The sequence below is a fragment of the Benincasa hispida genome, chromosome 11, assembly GCF_009727055.1.
Source record: "Benincasa hispida cultivar B227 chromosome 11, ASM972705v1, whole genome shotgun sequence".
In the NCBI taxonomy this organism is placed as follows: Eukaryota; Viridiplantae; Streptophyta; class Magnoliopsida; order Cucurbitales; family Cucurbitaceae; genus Benincasa; species Benincasa hispida.
The window spans coordinates 4040286-4061471 of NC_052359.1; the positions used below are offsets into that span (position 1 = coordinate 4040286).

The 21186-nt window shown below is 29.8% G+C and overlaps 2 protein-coding genes across 2 annotated transcripts; one reads left to right on the forward strand and one right to left on the reverse strand.

The window, feature by feature from the left end:
• Window positions 1-338: 338 nt before the first annotated feature.
• LOC120092204 (peroxisome biogenesis protein 19-1-like) lies at window positions 339-4152 on the forward strand. Its single transcript, XM_039050442.1, has 5 exons — window positions 339-565; window positions 658-706; window positions 802-1078; window positions 3379-3695; window positions 3961-4152. The coding sequence occupies exons 1-5, from the start codon at window positions 526-528 to the stop codon at window positions 4004-4006; spliced, it is 729 nt and encodes a 242-aa protein (XP_038906370.1). The 5' UTR covers window positions 339-525; the 3' UTR covers window positions 4007-4152.
• Window positions 4153-7633: 3481 nt separating this feature from the next.
• Window positions 7634-20245, reverse strand: LOC120091364 (putative glucuronosyltransferase PGSIP8). Its single transcript, XM_039049362.1, has 5 exons — window positions 19638-20245; window positions 12202-12460; window positions 10903-11104; window positions 9640-9787; window positions 7634-8325 (listed from the first exon to the last, which is right to left on the reverse strand). The coding sequence occupies exons 1-5, from the start codon at window positions 19916-19918 to the stop codon at window positions 7779-7781; spliced, it is 1437 nt and encodes a 478-aa protein (XP_038905290.1). The 5' UTR covers window positions 19919-20245; the 3' UTR covers window positions 7634-7778.
• Between the last annotated feature and the right edge of the window lie 941 nt (window positions 20246-21186).

Sequence of the window (21186 nt, forward strand, 5' to 3'; positions counted from 1 at the left end):
ATATTTTTTCAATATCCATATCCCATTGTGCCTCGTTTTTATCCTCAAATTCACAACAAATATATATTTTTCCTTCGGGGTGAATATGAGAATCTGCAAAATATATATACACACATATTCAGTTTTCAATCTATATATAATTATGTTGTTTAAAAAAAATATTATCAATTAAAAAATCCTAAGGGCAAGACTCTGTGGAGTGGGGAAAAAAAAATCCTCTATGGTATGAACTTGGCGACGCCTTTATATAATTAGGGTCAACGAGTCAAACCGAAGATCAAACGGCAACCGTTGGATCGATTTGCTGACAACAAATTTGCACACCCGTGTTGGTTACACCGCCAGATAATTTCTGAGAATTTGCCTCTCGCAATCCCCATCCCGCACCAATTTTTCTCGAAGGACCCTTTTCCCAGGCCAGTTTTGCAACTGGCTAACACTCCTCTGCGCCCTTCAATCTATTGAAAACTGGGATAAACCGATAGAATTTGCCCAAGTTCTTCGAAACCCAGTTCCATTTCATCCATGGCTGACCATCCTGATGATTTACACGAACTTCTTGATAGTATGTTCAAACTTCATCAAATACGTAGTGGGTTTTCGTTTCTCTTACGTTTTTCTTCTTGTTTGTTATGAATTCGGTTTTAATTGTCTCAGGTGCTTTGGACGATTTTCAGAAATTCGACCTTAATCCTTCCCTTTCGAGGTTTGTCAATCAATCTCTGTTAGAAGCTTCTTCGTTTGTTGGTAGTGTATTTATTTAGTCGGTTTCTTGATGTTTTTAGTTCTGTATTCTTGTAGAAGTGGAGATGGGGCGGAGAGTAGAGCGGTTCTCCCTTCTGGGGTTCAAGGTTTAGGGATGGGTTTGCCTGACTTGAGGAGCAAGAAAAAGGGGAAGCAAAAAGTTTCGAAGGAATCGCATGTTTCTGAGGCTCTTGATAAGCTCAGAGAGCAGACCAGAGAGGCGGTTAAGGGGCTGGAATCAGTAGCAGGTCCTAAACCTGGCGTTGATGATTTTGGCAAAGATGCTTTGATGGAAGATTGGGTGAAGCAGTTCGAGGAGATGGCTGGCTCTCAGGTACATTGCTTGAAGCCTTTGGAACTTTTGAATGTTCAATTTGGCATTTAATGGAAATACTTTTCTTAGTGTGAAGTCTGTTGAACAATGTTTTGTAATCTCAAGTGTTTAGATGTTGATCGAGGGTGAGTTTGGTATGATGATGGAAGAGTGGGAAGTGCTTTATTGCTTTTTTATGAAGATTTTTATGGCATGTTGTCCATAGTTAAATACGTTTCTTCTGAAAATGATCATAGAAGAAGTGCAGGGTATAAAGATGCCTGAGAATTTCCATAATTCCGGTCAGGATTTTCTCTCTTGATCCGTTAACTTAAGTCACATTCACATCTCTTGTTCTATTGTTTGGAGTAAGTACCCCTGCCCTCTTTGTGAGTTTGGGGCTTAAACCTTCTTTCATTGTCAAGTAACTTGTGAGTTCAACAATTGTAAAAAATCAAAGCTGGAACCATCGGCTTTTGATATAGTAGTCTTTTGTTTTAGGAAGTTTAATGGAAATACTGGCGACGATTCAAACCTACACTACAACCTTTTAGAGGAAGCAAAGATACCTAGTTAAGCTAATGAACTTTGCTAATGCTGACAATAATGAAGATGGCTTATTCTTAGCATTTCCTTTTCAGTTGCAAGCGTAACTGAATATTTTCTTCCTCATTTTTCAGAAGTTAGATATCTTCCCTGTGTTTGTCTATAGAATGACAATATGTTTCTTGGTTACCCTTTCTCATATGTTTTATCTTGCTTTAGGTCCCTCACTTATTGAGGTTTTGCCTAGAGACACTTCAGATTCCTATTCATGTAATGGAGTTTTGAACTTGTGTTAAAGGAATTCAAATGACTGCGTAATAAGTTTTCTTTAATCAATTACTTCTAAATGCTTTATTAATACACTGCTGAGAGAGATCGCTTTTAACTCGATTGATGAGTTTATTAAATAGATGGTAGGTGCTCTAAAATGGTCGAGAATGGTCTAGGCACAGATATCTCATAAGTTTAACTTTTTATGTAAGATACTAAGTAGTATTATCAGACTTCCCAACCACCTCTCTCATGATATATATATATATGTATATATTCATCATCCATGGACTTTTAGTTTTCTTATTGATGGTTTGAACAAAAGACTTCTTGATTTAATAGAATCTTAATCAAAAGTTAATCTCATTGGATCCATGACTGTAATAGTAAATTACATGGCAAATTTTACTCGGTCGTGTGAACCCTTTGGATCGGTTTTCGAGAAAGATGTTGAGGTTAGTGGGTCTATATGTTGTATTCTTTTCTTAAAGGCAGAGGAAGACTTTGATCACCTGCTTTGGAGTTGTGACTTTGCGAATTGGGTTTGTGCTTCCTCATTAGAGAGTTGTTAGTGTTTCGATCAAGGAGTTTCTTTTCCATTCACCTTTTAGTGAGAAGGGCCGTTTTTTATGGTTTGCTAGAGCGTATCCTTTGTTATGGGATCTTTGAATGTGATAAATAATAGAGTTTTTAGAGGTGTGGAGAGGGATCCTAGTTGCTTCCCCTCGGAGTTTCCTTTGCTTATTATCTCTCATTGTAATTTGAGCAATAACCTCTTTTCATTTCATCAGTAAAAATTATTGTTTCCTTTTCTAAAAGAAAAAGAAGTTTAAACACCAAGGGGAAACAAGTAGAAACTCCTCTTCTGAAAGAAAAAATGTAAAGGAAAAGGGTTTTCTTAGATCATTGTTGTTTCGGGTAATCTTTCATGGTTCTGCATTGAAGTCTGAGAAAAAGAAAAAGAAAAAGAAATAGAATTGAAGTAATGCTGAGATGTAGTTTGATAGCATGTTTCCATAGGATCCCAGGAAATGTTATAATGCCTGAGTTGGCTGTGGCTATTAAAATTTCTCTTTTTATTATTAACAAATAGCATAAGTCTCTTTGTGGACATCCGGTAAAATTTGAACGATAAAGTAAAGATAACATATTACACTGGAAAATATTTGTGGGGAACAGTCACACCTTCTAATTTTCACTGTAGCTTTTTTTAATACTCATGGTGTTGGGTCTCACTCCCGCTTTATTGTCACGACTCCCTCTAATCTCTAGGCTTCACCCACTTCAAGTTTACCTTTAGAGACAAAAGATTTTAAGTTATTAAATTTTCAAGCGGGGGTAGACATCCTGAGTGCTTGCCATTGGGGAGTTTTGATCACTATTTTCTCTTCCAAATATGAACAATAAGTTAGTTTTGACCATTTTCCATGTTGGTTGAAATGTTACTAGTTTTTCTATGTTAATTTTACCATGAGTTTTAACATGCACCACTTCTCCAATCATAGGACATGGAATCCATTGTTGAGACCATGATGCAACAACTTTTATCCAAAGAGATTCTGCATGAACCAATGAAGGAAATAGGAGAAAGATATCCTAAGTGGTTGGAGGATCATAAAGCAAGTTTGAGCAAAGAAGAATACGAACGCTATTCTCAGCAATACAAACTGATAAAAGATCTCAACATTGTGTACGAACGCGAACCCGATAACTTCAATAAAGTTGTGGAGCTCATGCAGAAAATGCAAGAATGTGGTCAGCCACCAAATGATATTGTGCAGGAGCTGGCACCTGATTTCGATTTAACTAATCTTGCACAACTGTGAGTATATTTGACCTGTGATTGTCAACTAGTTACTGTGCTTATCTTATTAGTTTTGTATAGTTCGTCATAAACAAGTATTAACCGAAATTCTCTATTCTTTGTAATTTCACCATCTTCCTAGTTCCTACAAGTATTAGCATAATTATATTTAAGTACATTAAAGTGAAGTTCTGAGACTTGTTGCGTGTAAAATGAAAAAAAAACTGGATCAAATTTTGATGTTATGTTGACAATAATCGATATGCTCTCTTTCTCTATGCAGATCTCCAGAAATGTTAGAGTCGCAGACGAATTGTTGTATAATGTGAGGTAATGCTTTTGAATGCTCTGTTTTGTGCTGCTTCCTTCCATTTATTCTTCATATTTGCTCAGAAAATATTGTTATATCCAAGAAATTACTTTGTCCAATAATTATGTGTTCAATTTCAATGTTCAGCAGTAGTTTTTTAGTTTATACTCCTTTTGCAATCATAGGGTGGTGGATATCGGACTCGGGATTGAATCTCAATTTCTCTCTCTCTCTCTCTCTCACACACACACATACACGGGATTTTTGTAGCATTAGAAGTGATTTCTTCTACCTTGTTTGTTGTGCCTTTGCTCTGGTATGAATAGTGCACTACTAGCTCGATCTCTCGTGCACTTTCGCATTACACAGATACAAGCTTTTTGTAGTATTAGGAGTGATTTCTTCTACCTTGTCCATTGTGCCTAGTTTGAATCCTGCACTCCTCTCTCAATCTCTGACACTCACGTGCGCACACGATCACCAGATTTCTTGTGTCAAATAATGATCTCCTCTACCTTGTTCGTAGTGCCTTTAATTTGGTTTGAATCATGCACTTTTCTCTCGATCGCATGCACACTCACACGCGCACACAGTATTTTTGTAGTATCAGACATGGTTTCTTCCTAGTTTGTTTACCTGTGCTTTGGCTTGGATTATGGATTGGGAAAGGTACAGCACCTTGGAGCCTTTGAATGGAACTGAATTACTGCTTGGTTTTCATAGTCCAAACTCAATAAACTGTTTTCTTAATTTAGAGAGAGAGAGACCAGGATGAAGGTTTTATTTCTATATCATTTTTTTTTCCTCAACAACAATTGTTCAGGGGATTGAACCTCCGATCTCTTGTTAAATATTTTTTGTTTTTTGATTTTCCTGTTGTTTTTTGTTTTACTTCTCAGTAGATGTATTTGTGTATGTACTAGCGTTTATAGTAGTTCGTGTTAAATGATTCACGGCAAGGATGAAGTTAATTTTATAGCCTAAACTTTATGAAAGAAAGGCTAAATTTTTTGTCCTAATATAATTGAATCCATTAACAATATACATATTGGCTCCTTTTATTCCTCAGTAGTAAGTCTGTATGAGATTCTGATCATATGTTGAATTTTTATTCAAATGTCCAATTAAGAAGATATAAATATATTAAAGAGGAGTTTTCAAAAATATAAAAATAAGAAAAACTATTTATATAAAATAATAAAATTTTAATCTTTATTATCAGTGTTTATTAATAATAGAAATTAATGAAAATCTATCATTGATATTATGCGATAGATGTTGATGGAAGTCTATTAGTGTATATCAATATTTTTTTTTGTTATTTCTATAAATGGTTTGACATTTTTTCTTATATGAGAAAGCTTTCCTAAATTAAAAATAACGTGATTCCTTGCATGGGACAACTCTTTTTTTTTAACTGAAAACTTATCTAATATCCACCTCAAAATTTTTTATTTTGTTACCTACTTAAGAAAAAAAGCTTTTCTTTGTTTTTGTTTTGGAATTTAGTTAAGAATTCAATCATTATATTTAAAAAAAAATTGCAAATCAATCTAAGAAATAAAAAAAAAAAAAAAGGCAAAAAAGAAAAAGGAAAACTCATGGTGATTTTTGTGTACATCGACGACATGAATTTATCATAGTTAGGTGGCATTTGATTTATTATTTCCCAATCTAAAATTAGACAACCTATTTAAAAAGCTCACTACTCGAGTCCAAAACTAAGAAAAAAAAAAAAAAAAAAAAGGCAAAAACAAAATGAAGTTTACATTATTATTATTATTATTATTTTTGTCAGTAACAGAATTTTAAAGAATGTGTGTGAATATGCGCCCAAAGGTCTGGAATTAAATCCAATATCATTTTAAATAATTATATTACATCTTGAACAAGAACAAGAAAAAATAAGTATAGAAAACAAATTTAGGGAGAAGAGATGGTTTTTATTTTCCCTAATTTAAAATAATACAAAAAAAAATCACTGTAGGAACCTCTAAACTCTATTTTCAAAACCTTGGGAATTAAAAAGGTAAAATTTGAAAACTTACAGGCTAAATGCAAATATTTTCATAAAACATTGAGAATTAATATTAAAAAAATTTAAGGATCAAGCATTTTTTGAGACCTACAAGTGTGTGTTTGTAAGATTTAGGGTGTCAAGCTAGTTAAGCCATTGTTTATATTGATTCTCATGTTTCTTTAATAATGAAGAATTTTGGTTCTACAAAAGACTAACCCACCCTAGTTATTATGTACAAATTATTTCCAGAAAATTGAATTAAGAAAATACATACATTTGGCCCAATATTGAACTGTTATATCAAGTTTTAGTTTTTTATTTAATTTAAAGTGTATATTTGAAATGCATTTTCAAGTGTTTAATTTAAAAATAAATCATTTTAAAAAAATAGAGTATTTGACAATCACTCAAATTAGTTTTTAAAGAGTATTTTCAACAACTTTTGTCATAAATATATAAACAAAAATGAATTTTTAACTCAAGTCAATTTAAACGGGTCCTCAAATAAATATTTGACCTCTTTATTGAAAATATAAAGATATGCTTTGGTGAGTAGAATTATGTTTTGACGGACAAAACAATTATAAAGTTATATTTATATTTGAACTTTCCATTGCATCTGATAATTTTGAACTATTAAAAAAGTCTAATTAGTATAGAAACTTTTAATCTGTATTCAACAGATTCACAAGAATTCAACCTATTTGGTAGTTTTTTTAAAAAAATTAGTTAAAAAACATTTTGATCCCTAGAACTTTAATTCGTAACGATTTAGTTGTTGTACTTTCAATATTGTAATAATTTAATCCTTAAAACTTTTGCATGTAACAATTTGATCATTATATTTCAAATTTGTAGCAATTTATTCACTAGCACAAAAAAAGTTCATCAAAATTAGATGTCAATCTTTATTATTTTATGATGCATATTTATATTTTATAAAAATACTAAATCTTTAATTAGTTAAATCGATTTATTTAGGTAAGAAATCTCATTAAATATTGACACTAATCTCTACAATAAAGACTAAATCATTATACAATTTTAAAGTATAAGGACTAAGTTGTTTTATAATAAAGTCTAGGGAAATTACTACAAAAATGAAAGTATGGGGACTAAATTATTGTTAACCAAAGTTCATAGACTAAATTTTGTTAGTTTTATGAAAGTTTATGGACTAAATGTGATTTTTAATATTTTAAATTCATAAATAAATCAGATAAAAAAAATTGAAACTTTATGGTTTCATTTGTTATAAAAATAAAATTTACATGTAATAATAATAGAAAAAAAGATTTTGATTAGCTCCTCCTAACCATGCCACCAAGGGAGCATCCAAGACTTTTTCATGATAACATGCTTATATATATAACTATTAAAGCAAGAATTGAAATTTCAAAAAGTTTTTTTGTGTGGACATTTTTAGAGTTTGAGAACTTATTGAACGCAAATTGTTCAAACACTTGCAAGTCAATAAACATAGAAATCTCGTAATTTAACCAAAATAATCAATGGATCTAAAGATCAAATCAAACATGGTCCACAGAAAAGAAATTCAAAATCATCTTAAGAAATTAGATTTAATTTATAATTTATAAACAAAATTCCATAACAATCACAAGAAAGTGAAATGAAAACTATATATACTCTCTTTCCATGTATAAAAATGAGTATAAACATCAATTTTCTTCCACTAAATCGAGCTGCCTTCAATTTCAATTCTATCCCCCCAAAATAATATAATTAAAAAAGAAACCCCAATTATGAACGGTTAACACCATTTATTAAACCTAGAAGACGGCAAAGTCTCACCGGATTTCACAACGAAGAACGCATCTCTATCAATCGACGACTGAATCGCCGCCGCCGTCCTCACTACAGCCGTCCAGACCACCGGGGCGGCGCAGAAGGCGTAAAGGAAAATGCAGAGTCCTCGGATGACACCGTCGGAGTAGAAGGGAAAGGCCATGACGAGGAGGACGCCGAAGATTCCGAGGGAAGGAACGAGAAGGGGGAGAAGGGGGAGGAGGAAGACGGTGGCGGCGAGGAAAGAGAGGGTGGAGGAGCCGAGTAAATAGAGGCCCCAGCCGAGGAGAGGGTGGATGGTGGTCGGAATGATGAAGAATGGAAGGGCGTAGGCGGCGAGGATGGACCAGAAGGCGGCGAGTTTGAAGGCGGAGTGGTGGAAGGAGGCGGCGGGTTTTTCCGATCGGCGGTGGGAAAGCTTGGTGAGATTAGGGCGGGCGAGACGGATCATGGCGAGAATGCCTAAGTAGAGCAGGATTTGGATCAGGACTAATGGCATCTCCGCGCCGTACCTGTTCAGGATTCAATCGTGACTTAGCTTTTCAATTTTATTTGCATAGTGACTTTTTCTAAATCATTTAAAACCTGAGAAATTATTTTAAATAATAAAATCGTTAGAAAACATTTACAAATATATCCATGTAATGATATTTTATTATATTTATAAATATTTTGGTTATTTTTTAATATTTGAAAACATCCAAATATTTATTTGATTTTATATTTTAAATGAAAATTTCATGATATCAAAATTTAGAACAATTAAAAACATTTAAAAATAATAAAAATGATTTTATCATTTTAGAATAACTCTCCAACATGTCTAAAATAAAAAATGACATTAATGTATCAAGGCAATGACATCTTAGTCTTAGCTAATAATTAAATTGGAGTGGTTATATCATTTTAGTTTCTATACTTTGAAAGTTAGTTTAAATTTTAGTATTCTATTTTTAATTGTATAGTTTTTGTCCCTATAATTATAATAAATTTTAATTAATCTCTCAAAATTAATTTTTATCAATATTTAAATAATAATAATAATTTTTATGCAATAAGATACCATATGTGAATATATTTTCAAAATTTATAGAAAAAATGTAAATGGATAACAATTTTTTTTTAAGATTTAAGAATTAATGATATTTTAAAGATTTATTTAAAATAAATAGATTAAAGTTGGACAATCATTAGTATATGAACTAAAATTGAATATACCTCAAATTATATGGACTAAAAATGATATTTTAAATTAAGCTATAAATAAATTATAGATCTTTGTAAGCATAATAAATGATAGTATGTTTATTGGTGATTAAGTTTTTTGTAATATTAGTCTATATATTTGAATATTTTGATTTGTGTAAAGAAGAAGAATTTTAATTTTTTCTTTCAAAAAGAGAAAAAAATATAATTTTAAAGAACTTAACGATACATCTACTAAACTGGTATTCTAACCTAATAAAAATAAGATTGAGAAAAAAAATAAAGAAATCCAAATAATTATTCCTTTTTAAAAGAAAAATTATTTTAAATCAAAACTATTGAAAATTTTTCTAAAAGAATAACAAAATATCATCGTCTATCTACGATAAATCGCGATAGATTATTACATTTTAAAATATAGTAATCTATTGCGGTCTATCACAATAAAGTGTAATATTTTAAAAACTAGGGATGAGATCAAAACTAAATTCAAAATCTAAATACCAAAATGATATTTTTTTTTTTTCCTATTTTAAAAGATGGAGAATAAAATTGAAAGTTTTAAGTTTGGTACATGAAAAATAGTTATAATAAAATGGAGGAGGGAGGAAATTGAATACCCAAGAGTGCGGCGGCGTTGTTCATGCCATTGGAGGCCAAGAGGTAGAACAGGCCATGACCACCAATACCATGGCTTCAACCATGGTGCCCCCGGAAATGTTATTACGCTGTTCGGACCACAAGGGATGCTCCATCGCAGTCTTAAATCTGTATGACATTAATCCTTAATCAAATATGGCCATAATTATATAATCTACCTTTTTTTTTATTTATTTATTTATTTCTAAACTTTTATTTAACAATTTAGTCCCTAAATTTTGGTTTGTGCAATGATTTAGTCAATGTATTTTCAATTTTATAATAATTTAATCTTTTATACTTTTAAAATTTGTAATGATTTAGTTTCAATGGCAAAAATAATCTCCATCATAAAATAATAAAAACTGACATCTAATTTTAATGATTTTTTTTTTTTTTTTTATGTTATGACCAAATTATTACAACTTTGGAAGTATAAATACTAAATTATTACATAATAAAGTACAAGGACTAAGTTGATACAAAATTGAAAGTTCAAGAACTAAATTATCACTTTCATAAAAGTTTAGGGACCAAAATGTTGTTTAACCGTTATACATTTCGAAAAAGAACTTTTTAGTCTTCCAAATTTTGATAAATGTGTGTTTGATCCTTAAGTTTTCAAAACATAATTGTCTAATCTCCATTTTTTAAAAATATATATGCATTTGATCGTTAAATTTTCAAAATGTACATTTTTTATGTCTAAATTTTTAAAATAGGTTTAAGATATCATATAATTATATAAAATAGTAATAAAAAAATATTTTAGGGACTTTTTAAACTTATTCTTAAAAACTTGATAATAAAAAATGTATATTTTAAAAAGTGAGTGACCAAATGCACCTATAATCTAAAGAAAACTCAATGACTAAAAATATGTTTTGAAAGCTAAAAAAACACACTACATGCTATTTTTCAAAATTCGAGACTACAAAATGTACTTTTCCTCTAGTCTTCAAAAAGAAACATGTTCAAAATATATATGTTTCTAATAATGGTTTAATTTAACATAATCCAAAAGATGTAAAACTACTAATTTTAGTGAACTCAAAGATACATATTCAAAATAAAATAATCCAAAGGATGTAAAAAGGTTGACCTTGTTACTGTGTAGTTGGAAATATAAACTTATTTTGTACATTGTTGTATAAGCATAGGAAATTGTAATAGTTTTTATGGTTTGTTCAGCAAAAGTTGTTAGATAATGTAGAATAGAAAGAGGAAAGAAAGAAAGGACTTACAATAGTAAGTAGCATCCATTTGGTAGCCCAAGGGGAGCCGAAAGTTGCCATCAAGAATGGAGCCATTGGAAGGAGGATAGAACATAGGCTGGTTCAGCAGATCAGGGAAGTAGCTCCCAATGAAGCCTTGATCTGCACCATCTGGGTTCTCTCTCCCTACTCTCACCTCATTCATCATGTCATCAAATACCCTCTTTGATGGCTGCCACGTCCATATTCAAATCAAGATTTTCGCTTAGAAATTTTTTTGTTTAATCTAAGAAACACGGACACTTTAATTTGATCAATATGTCCATATCTAACAAGTAGAAACTCCAACACATGTTGGACAGATACTGTACACTTAAACATGCATAGAATACTTGTAAAATAGACTAAAAAAACATATATAAAACAATAATAATAACTTTTGAGTGTGAAATATATTAAGTTAAATTTTTAAAGCATATAAATTGAAATATATTAATCTAAATTTTTAAAGCATATAAATACATCAACTCATATATTTTGATTTTTTTTTTATAAAAATGATACATATTTTTTTTCAAAAAAAATGTATATTTTGAACATATTTAGTAGGTAATCTGAAAATTAAAAATTGAAAACAAAAGATTCAATGAAAAAGAGTTGTATTTCATGTTTTCAGACATGTGTTTAGTAGCATATTCAAAATTTTAATTTTAATTTAACCAATCATTCAAAATGTGGTCGATAATATATCTATAATCCTTAAGATTAATTATAGTAACTCACTAAATATTAGGTTGATTATAAACAATTACTAATTAATTTATGAAGTTGTTTTATGTTAAAAAATTTGTATTATTATTTTGTAATATCATATAATATATAATATATTAAATATTTTAATTTAACAAAAATAATTGAGTTTATAACATGAAATACTCTATTTGTTAATGTTTTTAATTTTTTTAGTATAATTTCGTATTTTAAAATTTCATACCCAAAATCTAAATGCACCGAACGAACAAAGATGTTATTTTCATAATTTACATTTTGTGTTTGGATCAAAGTTTCAAAAACAATTTTTTAAAACATAGTTCAGATCACCTACCAAACACATATTCATTAAATTCAAGAAATCTGAAAAATAAAATAGAATATGAGTTGCTACCAATAAATCCTTAATAATCGTATCCTAAAATTTTAAAATATAACACATTGATATGTCAATATCGTGTCCTACCCGTATCTATGCCTCTTAGTAGTTCATACGATACGAAATGACATAGATATGGCCATATATCGTATTTAGATCTTAAATTGATTTAGATTTACCTGAAGAACGAAGAGGCCGGTGTGAAAGATGCAAGGGTTGATGAAGACTGCACAAAACTGACCACATTGGAAGAGCTCGTCGGTCTTTTGGAGGAAGAGGTTATCGGAATCCAACATCACCACCCTGTCGTAGTCTGTCAAGCTCCATGCATATAGTTTGTTCAATGTTAGCTTGAACCTTCTGTCGAAGTTTGACTGATTTCTATATGGGTTGTTTACGTTATCTACACTCGCTACTTTAGCTCCATCTTCTTCTTCCCTGCACTAGCGACTTTAATTATAATTCAACTAACAAAGCTATGAAAAATTTTCTATACATAATCATGAAAAAACCCTTCATTACCTAACAACAAAAACTCACAAGTTAAAAGAGTTGGAAAAGTTCACATACTCAAAATAACAAACATCATCTATGTTCTAACTATAAAAGTATTCATAATTATTCACAAATCTTAAAACAGAAAGTTGTTTCAACTATTTTAATAATGAAAAACATCAACGAAGATTAATGTATTAACGATCTAGATAAGTTGTTATATTTTGTCATCCACTTTCGATTAAAAATTTAAAAACCAAACTAAACTTTGGAAAACAAAGAAGAAAATAGTTTTCAATTTGACTAAAAATTCAAATGTCTCTAAAAAAGAATATGTAAAAATCATAATATAAAAATTGGAAAGGAACAAACATGCCCAAAAAAAGTATCAAAAAAGGTCAAGCATATATGTTTTATGAAATGATTTTGTTGTCTCATTTATGATATGTCTTGCATCATGTCCATCAATATGTTAATTGCGCTTTCTTCACCGAAGCGTCAAGCACTTTGCTTTACTTTATATTTATAGAAGAGAGACGGTTTTCTTTTCAGTGAAAAGCAAGTGCATGTGATAGGAAGTCTCATCCCTCAAACATTCGTTTGAACGATTAGAAAATGGTGATCTCATTTGATCATTAATGAAAGAAGGACCAACGACAAGGAGTAGGAGAAGTTTGAAGATCGAGGAATAAGTCAGACAATTATGTCATTCGAAATAAGTCTTTTATGTCATTACGAATAAGTGGAGAGGAATCCCAAAAACAAGAAACAAAAATTGAAATCATTATTAAACGATGACCTTATACTCCACATGAAGGAGAAAAAGAAAAAGAAAAAAAAAAAAAAAAAAGCCCCATATGTTTACTTATTCCCCAATCTCTACATAGGTAGACTTTAGAGACTATTCTCTTCTTTAGATATTTAATACATTTAATTTTTCGGAATTTAGATGGCACGAAACCCCACAATTTTCCATGGTTGAAAATGTCAAAGAAAAGAAGACGAAAAAAACTTGTTCCCTTCAAACCCATGTGGACGGGGACTTCCTCAACACAAGCCAAAACTCTAGACATTGGCCAAACAAATAATATTTGAAAAAGATAACAATAAATAATAATAAAAGACAGAGAAAAAGAAAGAAAAAGGGGTCGTTGGCCTAAATGTTTCAAAAAGTCATTGTTCTAAATTCTCGATAAAACGACCTCTCCAACCTTTTCCTCCCTAGTCTTTTCCCTCCTCTAATAATCACCCATCTTTCCCACCAAATAAACATGTGACAAAAATGGAGAATAAAGAAAATTTATTCATTTATGTATGTTTCAAAAAATATATATAATGTTCTCTATCAATTTTTGTTCTAAAAGTGAACATAATTCAACTGACATAAAATATATGATATGAGAGAGAAATTTCAAATCTCACCTTATGTTGAACGGAAAAACAAAGTAAGAAAATCAATTTTTGTTCTAGCCCTACCAAATAAGTTTTCTTTTGAAAGAGCAAGCAGTGTAATATGACAATTATTTTGTTATTTAAAAGAAGAACAAAATATAATTATTAATGTGATTATAATAATAAAATACATGGAAATCATTAGATATGATTAATCGAAAATCAGTTGCTGCAAAAATTAAAATGTGACAGATAAGTGTAATGAAGTCAATCCATAAAATAATGGAAAGACATAATCAACTTGTGATTACTTTAAAAACTACTTGAAATCTGTTTATTATTTGGAAAAAAGAATAGAAGAAAGAGAATGCCAATTAAAAAAAATAATAATAATAATCTTAAATCATCTCATTTTATTAATGCGCTCCAACAAACCAATGGGCCACTCACATTGGTCCTTCCATAAACCGGTACATCTCACTGAGTCCAATCATAATTTGGTATATGAAATTTTTTGTATTTGTTTAAAATATTTTAATTTACTTTCCATGTTGATAATGAGATGTATAAAAACGTGGACATCTTAAGATACATCTAAATATCTCTATTGATAATCTTAGGTGTGAATTAAAAATCAACAATTTTTAAGATCCTCACTCATACATCCGATAATAAAGAAACTCTGGACGGTCTCGAAATAATTTATTCCTTATCAGAATTACTATCCTTACAAGTTTGAAATAAAATTTACTAAATTATATTAAAATTTTAAAATATTATATTATTAAATTAGAGATTTGAATATCAATCTAGAAAACAAGTCTAATTTTTAAAAATAAAAAATTGAATATCGAATAGTTATTACACAAAACTTTCAATAAGAATCAATATTAAGGAGCTTCCATAAGGTTGGTTTCATCATTTCTCCTAAAATCCTTTATTTAATAACCATCCATACTGATTCATTCTTCACTAACTTTTTTTAGTAAAACATTCCATGAACACTTCTAAGAAGTAGATGTGTACGTTAACAAGGTGGTTGGAACCCCACTTTCCAAATTCTAACATAAATCAAGATATATATTTATCAATTAGCCAATTGAAAAATCAACGATGATGAATGAATTTGAGCAAATAAGGTTTTGTTGGAGAATTATTTAAGCCTTATTTGATAATTATTTTGTTTTTTATTTTTGAAAATTAAATTCATATCATATACATTTTTTTATCATGATTTGTATTTTTCTTAAGTACAATGGTTGAAATCTTAGCCAAATTTCAAAAACAAAAACAACTTTTTGAAAGCTAATTTTTAGTTCTCAAATTTTGGCTTAATTTTTTAAACCATTGGTGAAAATAGATAACAAATGAAGAAATTTGAAGGTGATAGTAGTGGCCATAAATTTAATTTTCAAAAACAAAAACAAAAAACAAGCAGTGACCATAGGCTTAATTTTCAAAAACTAAAAATAATTAATAATAATAATAATAATAAAATGAAGATCCCTTTCTTTTCTTTTTTGCTATCAGTGAGTGCTCAAAGTCAGCTTATGCGCACTTACCTTGACTAATCTCATGAGACAATCTACCTGACTCTACAATATTTAGATATCAAAGAAATCCGTAGGATATTAAATCATAGATAGGTGACCACCATGAGTTGAACTCACAATTTCTTAGTCATTTATCAATGTCATATCTTCTATTTATCACTATACCAACTCATGATGATTAAAATAAACTTAATTTTTAAAAATCTAATACTAGAAATCAAATAACAAGTAGTTATCAAATCGGGTATGAATCTAAATGATAGAAATAATCAAAATGAAATTCAAACATAAACTAAAAAGGCTAATTACGATTTATTCCACTAAAACGACAAAAAGTAATGATGATAAAACTAAGCCATTAGGAGGAGGAAAAGAAGGCAAGAAGCTTCTGCGAACCCTACTAAGTCCACATCCCACCACATTGGTATATGCTTTTATTTTTCAAGGGCCTTATCACAACTTTTCAAAATCTAGCAGACTTTATCCTATATTCCCATTTCTTTTTTAAATAATCTAATCTTGATTTTAGAAACCCAACACAAACCAATAAATAATAAATAGATTGAAGAAAATATCAAACTTCTAATTACAAGTTCTGAAATTGTCAAAAGATGTTTGACTGACAAGTTGATGGATGTGGTGTAATTTAAAATAGAAAAAGTTGAGAATCTTCATAAGTCTCTATACTTCAAAGAAAATAATAGTTTCTATTTCAACGTTCCATAATCATTTAATTTTTTATTTTTAATTCTTAAAACTTAGGTACATATTCTCCTAATTTCTTACCATATTTTATATTTTTCTAAATTAAAAGAATTAAAATTTTAGTCAAATTTAAATAAGAAAAAACTAAAAAAAAACCTTTTTTTCCTTCAAAATTTAACTTTATATTTTTAAAAATATTAGTAAAAAGTAGACAACAAAACAAAAAATATATATATAAAGGTGGATGAGGTGTTTTTAGACTTAATTAAAAAAAATAAAAAAACAAATGCTTATTAAATAAGATCTAAACTTTTTACGTCGTCCTTAATATATTGATGAGAAGTGAAGAGGATGACAAATAATAAGTAATAAATAAACTTAAAACCCAAAACCTTAAATCTTGACATAAATATGTAGGTTGTACTTCAATAGAGGTGCCCTCAAAAGAAGGGCTTGAAATGCCTGCAGGGAGTTCTAGCTGGTTTACTAAAAGCAATTAAAAAGAACTTTATTCTTTCAAAAGCCCTAGTTGACTTTTGAAAGGCCAAAGTTCTTAGGGGCTAAGAATACAAAAAAGAGGGTCAAGACATGTTCTGACTATATCATAAATTAAAATCTATATACTTTTAAATCCGAGAAACTTAAAAAAAAAAAAAAAAAAAAAAAAAAAAACCACAATATGGTTGATAGCTAATATCATAAAAATTTTGAAATGAAAATTTAAATTTTTAATCTATATCTAATTATTAAGGACACATAGACTAGCAATATCTTAACAAAATTCCAAGTTGTTCTGTAGTACCTGCTCCCTATATTTACATGAGTATTTTTTTCTTCCATAAAAAAATTATTTAATATTATTGTACCCCTCTTAAACAAAACAAATAAATAAACTTTAAACCATTTAAGAGAGAGAAATAAATTATCATGTGATGATTAAGTAGACTCAATGAAGAGGGATGTAGCTCAAAATACATCTAAGTTTTTTGTCACATAAATTTAAGGTTAAAATATCATCGTAGTCTTTATATTTTGAAATTTATTCAATTTTAATCAATGTACTTTTAATTCTACTTACAATGAATCTTAAATTTAGTCTCTTAGGGTGTGTTTGAGACAACGACTATCCTAAGATTATAATAATCACCTCTTGCTACAATAAATATTATTTTGTAGTCTCTAATTAGTCAACACTATTTCAAAACTCTCTTTTGTTACAGTTTTTACTATTTTCCTTTTATCATTTTTTTATTTTTTACTATAATATTTATTAATTTATTCTCAAACTAAAATAGTTTATGTCTCAAATATATTTTATTATAATCTAAAGCTAAATAACCAATTCTTTATCTAAGATGTTATTTTATCTTAAATTAAAAATTGGCATCCAATCACATCCATCCCTTCAATCATTCTTTTTTTTTTTTTTTTTCCGGATGGGAATTCCGAATCATTAATCTTAAGCTGAGCGACAATTGGATAAAGTCGCTCAGACCCTTTTTTAGTAGCTTCAGCATTGGGAAACCCTATCGATCCGTCCAAATTCAGGCAGAAAAAGAAAAAAAAGAAAAATTTGAAAACATAAAGATCTTAAACCCCAATACAGATCCTTTTTTTCATATTCTGGATCGTCCACGTGTCATCTTTTTATACGGCCACATCATTTTCCTTACTGGCCGGCTATATCCTATTCCCAAACCATACTAAGGCGACTTTTAAAAAGAAAGGACACTACCACAACATAGTAATCAATATTTCTTTTATAAATACTTATGAAATATATAGTATATATCTATATTAAAATAATTTATACATGTTTAAAGATAGAATGAAATTTTCAACTTTTGTAATTTGATTCTCAAATTTAATGTTACTTCTAATTTGATTTAGGTCTCTTTAAATTGTTGGTCAAATTATAATTGATACCTTAAATTAATGTTTTGTATTTAAATGATTGTATATGTCGATTTTATTAAAGTTTAGATAGAAAAAATACTAGAAGAAAATTTGTGAATTTGGTAAAAAAAAAAAAAAAATAGTTTAAAGACGATAAGCAAATCAAATTGGAGCTTTTAAAATTATAACAATTAAATGGAAGGTAAAACTAAATTTGTAGACTCTAAATTGGTTTTAGACCTAAAAGTTTAAAGAGATTGGGAAAGATAATTTTAAAATACCAAACAAAGTCCTTTTTATGTTGGTTTAAGTTCATTCCTTTGACAAGACAACACATTTGAGTGGCTAATAATTTTAGATGAGACCAAACTCTACCTTCAAACTTCATATGCTTTTTAACTTAAAAAAAAAAAAGTTTAAATTTCGAGTTTAATTTCTAACCCTTAAATTTGTATCTATTGGGTATCTTAGGAGGTCTTTGAAGTATCAAGTTAAAGTTGGTACAATGGATTGTTATAATTCACTCCATATTTGAGACACCAAATATAATAATAGTATATACAACTATTTATAATCTAAAATTAAGTATAGTAAATACTATTTCAAAACTGTAATATTTAATATTTCTCATCTTTTTTATCGTGTATACTATTTTTTATCCACAAACTATTATAACCCACAAACTATTGTAACCTATCGACTATAATAAACCAATTCATCATCCTTAAATTTCAAGGTATTTGAGACAAAAGTGTAGTTGTGAAATGTGCCATATTTTTTAACCATGGGCCTAGAAACACTTGACCAAACAATGAGTGAGACAACTTTACGAGCTGAACACCACTTTAGACTTTTTATTTTCTGTCTTGATAAATTCAAAATTTTCAAAAGTCATTTGATGGGTTAGAAATAAGTTTAAATATTATTTCTAATTATACTTTAAACTATTAAAATTGCATGAATTTAAAAAAATCAAAAAGTTCGTGAAAATGGATAACGACACCAAGGAGGTTATGGTTCAATCGCCCATCTAAACTATAAGAATTAAAGACACTTTTAATTTTTAATAATTTTTCGAATTTATAAATTTCAAACTAAGCCGATCTAAGATGACTCTTGTATGCGTATGTCTATACTAAAGCCGAAAAAGAACCAAATCAGCCGGCCGCCGGCCGCCGGCCGTCCAATCCAAGTCGACCGGAGAAGGAGCCGGAGACGAGAGAGATAGAAATGTTCCGGTGTTACACAGACTACGAAAGTTAAAATAACTTTCCACCAATCATACCGTTCGCTGAACGACTAGTGATGCAATCTAACGGACAAGATTAAGCAGGAACACTACAATTCGTCCCTACTTCTTAAGCTCTAACAGGCCCGCCCTCCGCCGAACCCGCCGTAAGGTCAAATTCGAAATGGAAACTTATTACTAACAACGTCAGTTTCAGCCAACAGCGCAAGCAAAGAAAAGCATGTGGAAAAACCGAAAATCGCTCCAGAAAACAGAAAAGGAAAAAGGAAATTCATAACAAAAGAAGAAAGAGAAAGATAAAGAAGAGAGAGATACGGAATCTTACAGAGCACGAACCCAACGGACGGGCACATCGCGTGAAGCAATGACGACGAGATCAGCTTCAACGTTAAGCTTCGCTAGCGATCTGATCAATACTCTCGTCGCTACATAGAACTCATAATCCCTAGGCGTTCCCATGTACATCATCGACGCATAAGCGTTTCTATGATTCGTCGTCTTCGTTTTCATCTTTGTATAATCCGCCGCCGATCCTTCAACTACCAACGCCGCAAGTACCACCACCAACAGTACTGCTGAAATCCTCAATACTCCATCGAATCTCATGGTCTTCACTCCGTTTCTCCAACTATCTCATCCACTGCACCTCAATCTCAGAATCAATCGATCGATCAGTCGATTAGACGTTATCCTCTGCTTCTCTCTGGCGTCTGGACTTTTTTCCGTTTTTCAACGAGAGACGACGCTGTTTCGAAATCTCAGGGAAGCTGGTTCGGTGTCTGGATATGGAGACGCCGGAAACGGAGGAGGAACTGACGGCGGCGACGGCGAGGGAGAATTTTTTTAGTTTCTCTGTTTGGTTTTTATTGTTCGAGCGGGAAGAAGAAAGGGCGAAATGAGTCACGAGGTTAGACGGAGAGAAGAAAAAATGGCGTTATAAAAACAATGGACGCGTTTTTATGTTTTGTGTTGCTTTGAATCTGGACCGTTCATATCAAATACCTTTACGAGTTTGACCTGTGCCAGTTGTATCGTTCCCATTGGATTATTCCCCCGCTTGTTAATAAAGCCGTCACTACTCTCCAACCGTTCTTAGTTAGCACTTTATATTACATTTTAGTCTCTCAATTTTAAATTAAAAAAAAAAAAAAAAAAACGTAGTTCAACTGATATAATACTCGACCTCGAAATGAGAAATTTGATTCTCCCACCTCACACTTTAATTATAATACGTTTACAAATATATATATATATATATGTCCTACTTTCCTTTGCAAAATAAATAAATAAATAAATTTTTAAATTTTATATCTAATAAGACCCTTAAATTTTAATAAAACCTTCGAAGATATTCAATGTATCGTCTCCTAAGTTTTTCAATTTTGGTTTTTAAAAAAATTATAGACGTCCTATATGGAAATTTAAAAGCTTATGATACGTGAAATTTAATTTTTATATTTAATAAATTGATTTGACTTTTCAAGAGTTTTGAATATGTCAAAAATTTATTATACACAAAATTGAAAAGTTTTAAAATCAATTAGACATTTTCAAAGTTTACGAGTCTAGTGAACATACAATTAAAAGTTTTAGATACTTTTTAAAATTTGAGACCATAAATTATTAACATATAAGATCATAAGAAAAGTTGTAATTTAACTTATATCTTATTATCCTATTTTAAAATTTTGAACTTATTCATAGACTTGGTTAAGCTGCTTTTTTTTTAAAAAAAAAAAAAAAAATTAAGTTTTAAAATTGTCTATACGTTCATAAGGCTTGTTTGGTACCTATTTTGTTTTTTATTTTTTACTTTTAAAATTGAACTTATAAACATTACTTCCACCTATTGATTTACTTGTTATGTCATCTAC